General features: G+C 53.4%; 1 protein-coding gene across 1 annotated transcript in view; it reads right to left on the bottom strand.

Moving 5' to 3' along the window:
• The window catches only part of PRDM6 (PR/SET domain 6), a 105,862-nt gene extending 92,840 nt beyond the window's left edge, over positions 1-13,022 (bottom strand). The window contains exons 1-3 of the mRNA XM_043586312.1: positions 12,915-13,022; positions 11,812-12,424; positions 2,535-2,842 (exon numbers count right to left, since the gene is read on the bottom strand). Of these exons, the coding sequence (XP_043442247.1) occupies positions 2,535-2,842; positions 11,812-12,409 (906 nt within the window). The 5' untranslated portion in view covers positions 12,410-12,424; positions 12,915-13,022. The remainder of the gene's footprint in view (positions 1-2,534; positions 2,843-11,811; positions 12,425-12,914) is intronic.
• Between the last annotated feature and the right edge of the window lie 686 nt (positions 13,023-13,708).

Here is a 13,708-nt window from a genome sequence, read left to right as displayed (position 1 = left end):
AATGCTTAAAATTAACAAACTCAGACTCTATAGCTTAAAAAAAATTATACTAATATAAACCTGAAACCCATTAAAGTAAGTGTTGTATCTTACAAATGGACATCGGCACTAAGTTACCTGGCCCCAGTCCGTCACATTTTATAGGATCTCCCAGGAGACAGATATATTTTGCACGGCTGCAGTTTTAATATCCCTTCGATCCCCTCAATGTTTGCTTATTCTAACTGTTCTTACACATGATAAAAATAAACAGATCATGTCCTGAAATTAGGAAGAGGGGCCCGTAAATCATTTATGCGTGCATACTCCCAGCAAGTCTTTTTTATAACACAGAACCAACTCACATACCTGAAGCTACAGGTAAGACGCACTTCCTATCGACTGAGGGATCAACAACAACCCTCAAGTCCCACTCCTTATTTGAACAATTTCAACTTCACGTACAAGGAAAGGTACAAGAGAAAGACTCTACAGTTTTCAGCATTAAGATTTATCATTTTACTCTATATGCGTAGTGATCTCCAGCCAATATACCAAGAATCCAAATCCTTTAAGAAAAAAACCAAAAAAAGAAAAAAAACAACAACAATGAATGGTGGGATTTTTTTCATGTTCATGGCTTTGTCCCCTGGCACTCTAAAAATAGATGAGCTCAAAACGTGAGGCAACCGAGGGCAATATAACAGTGTTCAGTCTTAACATGTGCACACAGAGCAAATTCGTACCATTGAACAACTGCTTTAAGATCTCAGAAAAGTACTGGCAGACCTTTAACTCTATGATATTAGCACTCCTAATAACACTACTGGAACACGAAAAGTGCCTGGAAGTGTTTTATAAACTTTAAACCACATTGGAGGTTACAACTAATTAGTCAGAAACAAAAACCAACTGGGAAATATTTCCAAACCAGATGCTTTGATTATTTCCCACTTGTCAGTTTTTCCAATCCCCAGAGCTCTAACTCCTAACCTGGCTCCATGTACCAAGCCATTTTTCTCCCACCATGTTTTCCTGTAAAAATTTCTATTAAAAAACAAAAAACAAAACAAAAGAAAACACTATTTGGTAACATAAATCTGCCCCTTGTTCAAGAATCCTGGTCTGAAAGATGAAAAACGTGTAACTGTTTTCCAATTTAGGAGTGAAATGGAACCTGCAACCTGGGCCCACAGCCCTAGCAGATAACTGTAAGGTCTATGCCACCCGTGGCCACCACGTGGTCATCTTGGGCCAGTGAGCTGGGAGCTCATACACTTAGCTCCTCCCCCTTCCAAGGAGGTTTTACAAACACAGGCCCCAGCAGCCCATCGACAACAGCCCTGTAACAGTTCTGGAGGCCGGGTTTGTTTTTCACAATGCTGTGTCTGCAGGCCCTAAGGTAGTGCTGGCCAGAGTGCTCAGCAAAAATCCGAGTGGATTACTGAGGCTCCCGAGTTTTGGTGACTGACCATGGGGCTTCTCACAATGAGCATGCCCATCTTGACAGGCCAGCGAACCAAGTGTGTGAGACACGTTGCTGTAGAAATGACCGTGAACCGGGACTTAAAGTCCACACCAACTTGGCCGCTGGCACTTGAGAGACTTTGTTTTCTGGCTGTTCCCACTCCATTACACTGCCTGGCCTCAGTAAGATCTACATATTGCCCTAAGAGTAAAACTTCTAGCATCTTGTATTTCATAAATCACTCCATGGGTGAGAGGTGGCTACAACTGGTTGGGGGGGGCGGATTACCTATGGCCAAGAATCTGCCTCTTCAGAACTGGATCTCGATAATCAACCATAAAGCTTTGGGAGGAATCTCAGATTAACATTTTTCAAGTACACTGTTTATTTTTAAATAATAGCGTGAGATAAGATTGTGCCACTGAAGTATTACCATTAATTGGGTGATATCAAAGTGCTCCGAGTTTTCCTATGTTTTGATTTCCTGTCTTGTTGAAGACTGTGGAACTGTACTTTGTCAGAGAAGAAGCAGAATTTGTGATTTCTCATTCACCACAGGAATTGCTTCCTTAGGATACTTGGGAAGTTATGAAACATGTTGCAGTCTAATTCAGGGTTTACAAAACTGTTTTTATCTGGGAAAAGGAGCCTGGCTCTCTTCCTCCTGGTCAGGCTTATGTTCCTTCTTGCCCAGTGCCCAAAAAACATCCTGGAAGAGCTCAGAATGGGGCACCAGATTCTTCTAGCTTACACCCCCAATGTCCACCCTCCTCTGCTCTATCACCTCACCTGCGTTTTCTTTTTCTCAAGATCCAGGGAGACTAGCTGGAGTAGAGGCCTGTTAAGGGGGTTCCAACTTCAGAAACCTGGAGACCCTGTCTTCCTGGCTGCGCACCTCTTTACTGCAGGTGCTGCCGATATTGGGCATTTGCGTGACCAGAGAAATCTATTCTCCACTACCTTCTGGAGAACAAGGGAGGCTCTCCCCAAAAATGCCTTCCTCCGCCCCTGCCCCCACCAAGGGCCAGGCTCTTTGCCGGCCAGAGCTCCAGCTGGTTGGCAAGGTGCTGGGCGGCGAGGGACTTACCTCCCAGAGATGCTGCGTGTTCCTCACAGCGCCGGCCTGCACCTTCTCCGGGGGCAGGAGGACGCCCTGGAAGGGCCCGATCCAGGTGCCCTGCTGGATCCTCTGCGCCGCGCAGATGCCGTAGGCCAGGCCCGGCACAGTGCTGGTGCACAGGCACACCTCCCGCGGCAGGTCCCGGAGCCACTCGGGCAGCTCCGGCGGGGGCGCGGCGGCCGCGGCGCTGCTGGTGCCCACGAGCCGGCGCAGCGAGTGCAGCGGCCCGTGCATGGGACACTCGCCGTTGCGGTTGTCCGCGCACATGTCGCAACCTGCCGGGAGACAGGCGGGAGGGAGGGAAGGAAGAAGGTTAACCTGCCGCTCGAGGCGGTCCAGCCTCGGGTAAACCCCGGGGACAACAACATCCCCCTCCCAGGTAAGCCACCTGCGAGGGAGGTGAGGCCACTGAGAACAGGGGGAGAAGTAAATATGCACCTCTCCCCTGGAAATCGCAGCACCCACATCGGCCTGGTAGGAGTCGAGACCCGGGGCGCCCCAAAAGCCCTGCGAGGTAGGTGAGGATGGCGTTGCCGTCTCTGTGGAGCCCAGGGCTCGCGTCTTGTCCTCTAGGTCTGTCCCTCTCCCCCTCTTCCCTTCGGTCTCTAGTTCCCACTTCCCTTTCTCGGTTCCCAGGTGTTCTCGCTCTACCGGATTTCCAGGTGTGTTTAATACGCGAAAAGAGCGTGTCTCTTGCTCTGTCTTCTGTCTCAACAGAGATTGCACTTAGATCACCCGGGCATATCTGGTTTTCCACCTTCTACAATTAAAGAAAAATACTTCTAGAATCACCAGGGCAGGTGGGCAACCCACCTAGCACAGAGCGTCCTTCCTACTCCTAGGGACCCCCACACCAGAGGGCGGAGCCGGTCTTGGCTCCCGTGGCACCGAAACCCCAGACAACCGCCAAAGAGGGCGCACTGGCGCTGGGGTCCCTCTCGAGCCCCGGCAGCACTCGCTCTGGCCACTCCAGCCAGAAGGGCACGGGTGGAAAAGGGGAATGTTCTGGCAGGTTTGGAGTACCTGTCCTGGAGTGCAAACTCCTCCCAGAAGCCAAAAAGAAACGAAGAGCAAATTTAAGGATCAAGATAATGGGTCGTTAAGGATCAGAATAATGGCTCGGTGGAGAGGGCCTCAACTCCCGCCCAGACGGCCGATCCCCAGGCTGAATGCGACTATCTTGAGTTATAAGCGAAGGGAAAGCTGTTGTGAAGAGGTCTCTCGCCAACGTTCCCCAGGGCGGCCAGCAGCCAAGGGGATCCCTCACCCTCCTTCTGGGCGGGGGATCTGTGGATGCCCAGTGTCCCTCGACTAAAAACTGGATGGGAAAAGGCCAGGCGGCCGCGGGAAGCAGGGCCTGCGGCGACCGCGCTGTCGGATCGCAGCGCCCTCCGGGTTATTAATGGGCCTGGCGGAGCCGCGGTGTCTGCGCCCGGGGCCCTGCAGACCTGCCTCAGGGAGGCAGCCTGGGCACCCGCCTGCACGACCCGGCCTCCCCGGGGAACCCGCGGCGCCCCGGCGCAACGGAGTCCTATGGCACCGAGCATCAGAGCATGCTCTCAGGCGAGAGCTGGGGCACCAGTGGATACGCCAGTGCTGGGTGATGGCTCATCCTTGGGGTCTCAAAGCACCTCCGCCTAGCTTTGGTCGCTGCCAGTCCTGGTGGATCACCCTAAGTGTGCCCTCTCCGTGCTCAAACAGAGGAAACACCCACGTAACTTTGGACAAAGTGGGTCATCAAGGAAGGAACCCCTAATGGCAACCAGCCACGGTGAGCGAACCCCCCTTGTTTCACAGCAAGCTGAGGGGTGACCATCATGTGAGCATCCTATCTCCGTGGAGAAGGGCTCCAGCTGGCTGCGCCTTCCCCTCAGTCAGCTATTCCCTCACTTCTCCCAAGAGAGCCCAGGAAATGACAGGACCCTCTGACTGCAGCGTCCTGGAGGCGTCCCCAGGCCTCTCAAGTGAAAAGCAACAACCTGGTTCTACAGGCAGGAAGCGTCCATGCCTCTGGACCTCCATCGCACAAAAGCTCCCTCTTCCAGTAACAGACACTAATGTAAATACCGTCAGGCTCTGCTTTTGACTTCAGGGCCTAGATGGAAGGTAGTCCTACACTTACCATACGTCAGCCCTTCCAGATACACTTCACACATCCTCTTAAGCTTCTGATTGTGAAAACAGAAACTTCAAGACAAAGGCGGAATGGAAAGAAAGACAATAAAAACTCAAAGTCACCTGCTGCATAGTGTTCCAGACACCTATCTTGAGCCGAGCAATCACCCTATCATGATCCCTGTTTTGCAGATGACGCAATTTAAGGCTTCATGAGCAATGTCATGAGACCAAGGCTCAGAAACTAGAAAGTGGTAAAGATTCAGTCAGGTTTGCCTGACTCCAAAGCCTCCAGACCTAAAGATCTAGGGAGACCAATGAAAGCTGGGAGAATTGTATACCCAAACTCACAATCGATAGCATTATTTCACTGACAGCACTCTTTGGGAGATGCAAAATTTGCTCTAGCACCGGTCAATTACAAAGATTTCTAGATCTCTCTCCCACACTCTCGGGCTTGGGGCTGTGAGAAGTATGGAAAAGTGAAGAGGTGATGTCTACAATTTTGAATTTTAGTGTCTGACCTCAGAGATGACCGTTCAGCACCTGAGCAAAAAGAACTTAAAACCAAATGACAATGAACAAAGGCAACAGGCCCATAAAAATAAAAATAAAATCACCCCAGGGAGTGGCTTAACCCACTTTCCTTTCTGGTTGGCTCAGTGAACCAGGATAAGAAGCAAGAGCATTTGGTATTCACTCCCTATCAGTCCAACCCCAGAGATGCTGTCAACTTCCAACGTCTCCACCACGTTCAATATCACACCAACTACATCAGTAATAAAATAAGGAGAAAAAGTACCAACTCCAGCCACCACCCCCACAGACAGCAAACACACTCCCAGTATTTGTGATGCACGGTAAAACTCTGGCTAGTCCTTTCTTTAAGAAGTCCTCTTTAGATAGCTTTACTTCTCCTCTACTTGCTATGTTTCATTGGCCTCCAGCAGGTGTTGAAAAACCCAGTAGTGGCATTTTGCTGAATCAAAAGCTGAGTTTCTCCCAGTATTGAGAAAACTACCTGTGTGTGAAGTCCACAGCAGAGCAAGGGAGGCCAATCCACTCTAATTACATGAGTCTTAATTTAGAAACCACTTCAGGTTGCATCAAAATATTCTGCTAGAGAAGTTGACCAATTACATCTAAACACAGTTCTATCCTGATGCTGTTGTTTTTTACTCTACAAAACCTCTGCCATTGAAAATAATTGGCCCCTGGCTTAGGTCTCTGAGTCCCAAAGGAGTCTGAAGAAGCTTAAAACATGTGAGGTAGTACTCAGAGAGTGTTTTCTAGAGACGAGCCATAAACACCTAGAAAAGGTTTGAGGGAGAAGCTAGCTAGATGCCCAAACTACACCCCCCAAGATGAATTTTTATATGCTGTATATACATTTAATATATACATTACACGCAGCATTCCCTACCAAGCAATACATAAAATGCAAGTCCATTGGTATTCATAAAGAGCAAGCAAATGCATGTTCCTCGTTTCTCCTAGAATTAGGGTAATTTTTTGTACAGTTCATAATTATTATTTGCAAAGTGTTTTCTGCATCTGTGAGAACGACTATCAGATTCTCTAAGCAAGATAGGCTGAAATGCCATTTTAGCACTAGGCAACAGAAGAGACCAGGGTCCCTCCTCTACCTTGAATAGATCTGTTAGTGCTCCTGTTGATGGGTCCCTGAATAAGGGAAGGATGTGTCACCAGGTTCCAGACCTCCCGACTGACTTGTGAAGGCCAGGCCCAGTGTAGTGAAGAGCAGACTCTGACTCTTCATCTCACACCCTAGCACGCTGTTTGAATCTTTTTCCGAGTGCGTGCACTACTTGTGCAAATGCAAATGGAGTAAGTAAAGGGGGCCGAGCAGGCCATGGTTTTCTTCTCTGGTGTTTCATTTCTGGTTCTAGGAAAGGTGAAATTTAACACGTTTCGGGAGTTTGTTGCTGTCTGGAGAGGCTGGCGGACCCGCGGGAAGCCCCCGCCACACTAGGCCCTGGCTCCCCGACGCCTCTCGGCCGCCGCCTTCGCCTGCGCCCTCACTCATCCTCTGGAAAAGAAACGGAGGGGCCGCCGAGAAGCCGGCCTCTCCGCCTGGGCGGCGGTAACAGCTAAGCTATAAATCCTCCGCGACCGCCGCCGAGGTCGCGGCCCCCGGTCCCGCAGGCCGAGCGCGGCGGGGCGGGTGCCCATCGATCCCGCCCGGGGAGGCGCCCCGGGAGTGCCGCCTGCTGGCAGCTCCGCGAGAGCTCGGGGTGCGGGCGCGGGGTCGCGGGGGTGCGGCGACGGGGCGGGGGGCGGGCTGAGCCCCGCAGGCCGGAACCTCCCACGCCGGGGCGCACGCCCCCGGGACCCCAACCCGCGCTCTCCGCGCGTCCTCCCACGCCAGCCCCGTGCCTGGAGGGCAGGCACGGCCAGGCCCGCCGGGGGACTCCCCGCACCGAAGTCTGAACCTTGAACGCCCAGGCCCCTGCCCCTTCCGGCCAGCCAAGTCCTTTCCTAGAAAACCAGAAGGGGCCGCCGCCACTGCCGCCCCTCCCACGGCTCGGTGCCTCCACCCAGCAGGGGTCTTTTAGGCTCCCCCGAGGGGCTCTAGAGGCACATCCAGAAGGCGAGGCCGGTTAGCCCGGCCACCGGGAAGGGGAGCCGAATGTGGGCGCGCCGAACCTTCTCGAGGACTCTCCCGAGGGGAGTTTAAAGCTCCCCGCGAATCGCGGGCGCGCTGGGCTTTCCCTGTTCCGCCTGGCTGCCGGCTTGGCCCAGGGTCCAAGAGGGAGAGACAAAAGGGGGAGGGAGAGAAAGAAGGGGGGAGGCAATGTGGATTTTATTTGTCTTTCGATGACCGTATTAATAAATTAAATGGGAGCGCCAGCGTGTGCGGGCGAGAGAATATTGGGCCGAGATAAACCTCGCCGGCCCCTGCCCCTGCGAGGCCGCCATATACATTGCGGAGATGATGAATAGGAAGGAGAGGAGATCGAAGCGGGCCTGGGCCGACTCCACTCTCTCCTACAAAACTATAGGGCAATTAATTGTGGCTTGTCCCCTCATCCTTCATCTCCTGGTGGCACATATCGATGGAGATTACTGCTGATGGACCATTTTATCACCTTAAATAAACAGTCGCCACCACTCCTAACCTCAATCTAATATATGGCTCTATGTTCGGTTTCAGGGCGCTAGATAACGAATAATGTAAAATAGCTAAATCATGTGTGTTACGGGATGGGGCTGGGCCTGCACACGAGAAGAGAGAAAAGAGAAAAAGAAAAATAGAACAACACAAAAGCCCACACACTGACTCCGAGCCTCCCTCCCACTAGGGACCAGGTCTGAAATCTAAGTCGCAGGCGCTTGACAGCGGGGACGCTGGGCGGGGGTAGCGAAGCCGGTGCCTGGGTGGCAGGAGGACGCCACTGGGGGGTTACTGGGCTCGGGAGCTCCCCAAAACAGGACCTACGTGTCCCAACCGGTTGGGAAGAGATCGGGGAAGGTCAGAAAATACTCACCCTTCTTTCAGCTCTCTAACCCCTCAACAGGACAAACCCCAGATTTCTTTCTCTCCCACAGCCCCTCTCCCCAAGCGCTAGGAAAGGGTGGCGCTACCAACAGAATGCTCTGCACCCTACTCCTACACCTGGGCACCTGCCAGTGCTGTTCCCACTACTGTTCCCTGCACAGCAGGGCTCCCTCTGAAAAAGAAGGAGGCAGAGACCTCCAGCTGGGGAAGTTGCAAAGTGCCCCTACTCCACGCGGAGACACTCGGGGCGGACTTAGCTCCCACCTCCCTTCCCACACAAAAAAGAACATCTTCACATGAAAGGTATGCGAGGAGGCTATCAGCCCGGCCAAGAGACTGCCCAGTATCATTCGTACAAACACCAGGGGCGCCCTGTGGCCGCCTTTCACTACCTTGCAAGAGTAGTGATGGGGTCTTAAGCAACGCACCAGCTCCCCGAACCCCACAAGAGGCCAAAGCGAAGGAGCCTGAGGTAATCAATGGCTTCGGGCAACCAGGCAGCAAATGCGGGCAGTGACAAAAGAAAAGGAAGAGAGACCCCATCCTCCGTTTCTACTACACAATGCCGACCGGTGTGAGGACCATGGGACGAAAACCCGGCAAAGAAGCATTGGGAGAGTCAGTTCAAAGAGTACTTCAATCGTGCGATAAAATAACCCACAGAGTTAGATAAGAGAAATACAATGGAAGAGTTTACGAGGGGCTAGCTTTTACAGTTTCTGCTGTTTTTAAGTGTGTGTGTGTGTGTGTGTGTGTGTGTGTGTGTGTGTGTGTGTGAAAGAAAGCCACAGGACCTTCTCTGTGGCATCTGCCAAAGATGCCAATAAAGTTTCAAGGTCAAAGGACTGTTAATGATTCCTATGTGTTACTGGGTTGTTTCTCCCAGGCAAAGGGTTACTCTTCTAAAGGGATAAGGGAAGTAAGGAGGTCCCTTTCTTTGCCTTGTAAGAAAAAAGAGAAAATGTCCCAATATCCTTTTTAATATAAAGTAATAAAATGAAGCAATGCTGAGTGGTCATTTCACAGAATTCTTTTAGAGGAAGATGGCAAGAGGCTAAAAGGAAACCAGGAAAATGAGCCGCAGGATAAATAGGCGCTTCCCTCTGCCTGCCTCCCACCCCACCTCCCCCCACCCCCACCCACTTAGAACCTGGGAATGGGGCGAAGCTGTGGTTTTCACCATCTTTCAAGTAACTGAGAAACTTCCCCCATCTAAGGCAGGGGGGGGGGAAATGTTTCCCACCCTTTGCATTTCTGTTTTGTTTTGATCCGCTCGCTAGATTAAACTCAATCACTTCTCACTCCATCTTTGCAAAAACACATCCCAAGGTTTCAAAAGAGCGAGGGCTCTTGCCCAGAGAAGTTTCTGATAGAATGGCAGGCCTGGTCCATCAGCATTACACAGAACAACCTCAGCTTTCTATTTTCTTTCTCAATTGCCCCTTAATTAGGGAGAGACGTGAAGTGTAACTCTAATAGGACGATCTGACTGTCTTTCCCTTCGTGTTTTCTGTTTTCCCCTGCACTTGGCACAGGGAAGCCGTCCAGTCCACTCAAAAGGGGATACCAGAAGATTAACACGATAGGAATAATTTAGATAAATCATAAATCATCTCCTCCAGCCAGAGGAAAAACTTACCTGGGCAATAAACTGGTTCAAGAGCCACATATTAATTAGCAATCTATCCCAGTTCTTTCTCAGATTGATCTAGGTTCTTCTCTGGTGAAAATGCCCTGAACCTCAAGATTGCTCTGCAAACAGTATAGGAGCTCAGGGCACAGCCTGGGCTTTTGGGGTGTACTGCTGGCATTTTTTTCCAATACTCGTTTAATTCAGAAGAGAAACTGCAAGCTTGATGACGCACTCTAAGCCCAAAATCACTATGTTTTACTTAGCGGTCAGAAAATATCTTCTCCAAAAAGCATTTCTTGTCTTTCTTAATTCACAGTTTTTTTTTTTTTAAAGAACTGCTTTGAAAACAACACATTCAAGAAATTCAGTAGGAGATAAGTATTTTTTTGAAATCCACTAGGACAATATAATTTTCCAAAATTTTCTAAAGCTCTGTAATACAAAAGTCTTCTTAACTGCAGGGCAAATTCGAGTTGAAACCCTCATTTTAAACTGGTACTTTAGCCTCAAACTCTAGAGAGGAAAAAAAGTAAATACAACTGATCTTTTTGTTAGTTGTAATTATCTCCATCAGAAAAATTATCCCCATCTCTTATGAAAAGACTAAAATACCTCCATCGCTAGGGTCGTGTCCAATGTTTTCTCATCAAAGTAGCGACACCGGGAGCCCTTTCGCTAAAACCCGGAGTTATTTTGTTTTTACAACGAATTAAGAAGTTCTTGGAGCGGGAGACATTCTGCAAGAGGGGACTTATTCCAACGGAGAATGATAATACATGTTTATCATCCACTTTCCTCATACAGAAACTAAATGAAGAAATGAGATGAAAATAGCTGAGTGAGTGCCGATCTCTGGAATCCTGTATCGCTTTCCACCTGACTCTCTTAACCTGCTTTAATAGGCTCTCCAGAGACTCTGGAAGTACACTTAGCACTTACACCAACTGCCTTAGGTGTAAGCATATCATAACTTCTGATATTACGAAAATAACTAGAGACCAAGCAGTACACATTCTTGGTCTTCATCTAGAATTTTGCTTCAAGACCTCCCAATGGACCTGTACTGGTGAGGTCTGAAACTTTGAATAAAGGATCGAAGCGGGGAAGAGAACTTCCAGCTTTAATTAGGCACTTGCCATTTACTCGGGAACAAAGACAGCGCACTGTACGAAACTAACTATTGTCACTCTTATTTTAAAAAAAAGAAAGAAGTAAACCACCAAGCATGCCTACGGACTGCGAACGTTTACACGATCAAGGGTGCACGGAGAACGCGGGATCCGCAGGGAACCACCCTACCCTTAAGTCGGAAATGTTTTCTCATTAAGCAGTTGGCAATTTTTCTTTTTCCCCTTTTCTAAATAAACAGAAGATCCAAGAATCATGCCTGCCTGCAGGGAGAGACTGACCCAGCGTCGTCCAAAATTCCTACTCCAGCGAGGCCCGGCCAGCCAGCAGCTCGCGGCTGGTCCCCTGCAACCCCACGGCCCGAAAATGAGCTGATGTAGTGAACTCCAGAGAGAAAGCAGAGAGAAGGAGACCCAAGCCCTGGGATTCACGCGCCCCAGAAATGCTGAGAGTCCCTCCCGTGTCCCACTAAGGCCAGGCGAAGCCCGTCTCCCACACTCCCCAGCGTACGCTGCTAGGACCCTCCCGGCCCCGGGCACAATCCCGCGGGAGGGCGGAGATCTGAAAGTCCGGTCCTCGAGCAGCGCGGGTCTTAAAGGCTTGGGGCTGCGAGGCAGGGAATGGGAGGAGGACAAGGTAACCCCGAAGTGCCACCCGGCATCCCATCCGTTCTCTTTCCTTCTCTAACGTCGGGAAAATTTTGCCACCGCGGTCTGGGACGTGCAGAGCCGCGGCCTGGGCCAGCCCACCACCCGGAGTCCCGCTCATCCGACCCGCTTCCCCGATGGGCGCCCGCGCTCGACGGCGCCAGCGCCCCTGGAGAGCGCGCGCGGGCTGCGGCTACATACGGTTGTTGGGGTCGCTGGTGTGCTGGTTGAGCGGGATGATCTCCATGCGCTGCTGGCCGTACAGGTAATAGTCCAGCTCCTCCGCGCTGCAGCGGAAGCGCGGGGCGCCCCGGGCGTCCACGCCGCTGCCTCCGCCGCACTTGGAAGGCCCCGGGCCCGAGGCGGCGCCGAGGCACAGGTCTTTGGGGGGCAGCGGCTCCGCGGCGACGGCGGCGGCGGCCAGAGGGGCGAACACCGGCAGCTGCGCCACAGGCAGGGCCGAGAGACCCGCCAGCGCGGCGGCGGCGGCGGCGGCAGCGGCGGCGCAGGAGGAGGCAGAGGAGGCCGAGTTGGAGGAGGAAGCCGGAGTGGAGGAGGCGGAGGAGAGCGAAGCGGGCCGCGGGCGCAAGCTGTCCGGCGGCGGCTCTGCGCGCTCCGGGGGCGGCGGCGGCGGCGGCGGGGGCTGGAGGGGCTGCGGCGCGCCCAGGGGACCCGCGGCGCCGCCGCCCTTCAGCGGGCCGCCGCTGCCGCCGTGCGGGAAGAGTTGCTGCCAGTGCTGCAAATAGGCTGGATCCACTTTGAGGAAGGCCGAGCCGCCGGGGTCTCCGGGCTTCAGCATGTCCGACCTCTCAAGCTGGGGGCAGAGGGCAGAGAGGAGGGTGCGCTTGAGCCGGGCCCAGGGCTGGGAGCGAGAGGGGCGGGGAGGATGGCCGCCAAGACCGTGGAGCAAGGGCTCAGCCCTGGGCTCTGCCTGCGGCAGCCCGGTTCCCCAGCTCCCTCTTTCCAACTCCTCTGGGGCGCAAAGTTTACTCTGAAGCGGCGGCGCCTCGCGAAGGGAGCTGTGTGCACCCTGCCTTGCCTCCAGTCCGAGGCGCCCAGCTCCCGCCGCGCACTGTTGAAGCCCGGCGCAAGGGCGCTCTCCCGCAGAACTCGGCGGCAGGACGCAGCCCCCGCCCTCAGCAGGCGCCCGGAGCCGACCCGAGCCGGAGTGGCGCAGAGCCGGAGCGGCTTTGGCCTCCGGCGCCAGGAGGCGGGACAGTCTCGCCCCCCGCCCCCAGCCCGGGACCTCCAGCCTCCTATCCCCGGGGCCCAAGACCACCGGCCCCAGACGAGCCTCGCCTTACCTGGAAACTCCGAGCCGCCGGCGGGTGCGTGCGTGCGTGTGTCTCGGTGGGCGTGGGGGAGAGTGTGCGTCCCGGGTGCGCTACATGCCCCTGGGCCGCGGAGGGGAGAGCCCAAGATGTGATCTGACCGCCCGGAACCCTCCCGGGCTGCGAGAGATGGGCGTGGAGGCCCGCGGAACGCGCTAGAGCAGTTCAGCCGGGAGCGCGGGCCGATCCGGCGCGGATCGGAGCCGCGGTGGGCTGCTGCGCTCGGCTGCCGCCGCGTCCCGGTTCCTCGGCTCCACGCTCTGGCAGCCTCCCGGCTGGACACGTGGGTTTTACGACAGCACAAAATACAAGTGTGTGTGTGTGTGTGTGTGTGTGTGTGTGTGTGTGTGTGTGTGAGAGAGAGAGAGAGAGAGAGAGAGAGAGAGAGAGAGAGAGGTGGAGATGGAGAGTGGGGGGAGGCGGTAGGCAGGCCAGAATAACGAAGGGGAGGGGAGAGGGAGAGAAGGAAGTTCTAACTCGGTTGGATCCACACACGGCCTGTGCCCCTCTCCAGCACAGATACCTCCAACGCCTTCCCACCCACCCACCCCCCGCTCGTTTTTTGGCGTGACGTCTCCCGCTCTCCTGTTGTCTCTTCCTGCCCATGATAAGTCTTTTCTAGGTACCAGCTCACTGCCCTGATCCTGAAAGCAGGGGAAACACGAAAACCGGAATGCATCTCCTCACGCGCTCGGGTGTCCGCATCGGAGTAGGCGCGCCCAGCCGGCGAGTGGACCAAGTCCCAGTACCGGGTTTGCGCTTTTGTC

The sequence above is a fragment of the Prionailurus bengalensis genome, chromosome A1 (genome assembly GCF_016509475.1).
Source record: "Prionailurus bengalensis isolate Pbe53 chromosome A1, Fcat_Pben_1.1_paternal_pri, whole genome shotgun sequence".
Classification (NCBI taxonomy): domain Eukaryota; kingdom Metazoa; phylum Chordata; class Mammalia; order Carnivora; family Felidae; genus Prionailurus; species Prionailurus bengalensis.
Note: the sequence above shows the minus strand (reverse complement) of the source record. Positions and strands in the feature narration are given on the sequence as shown.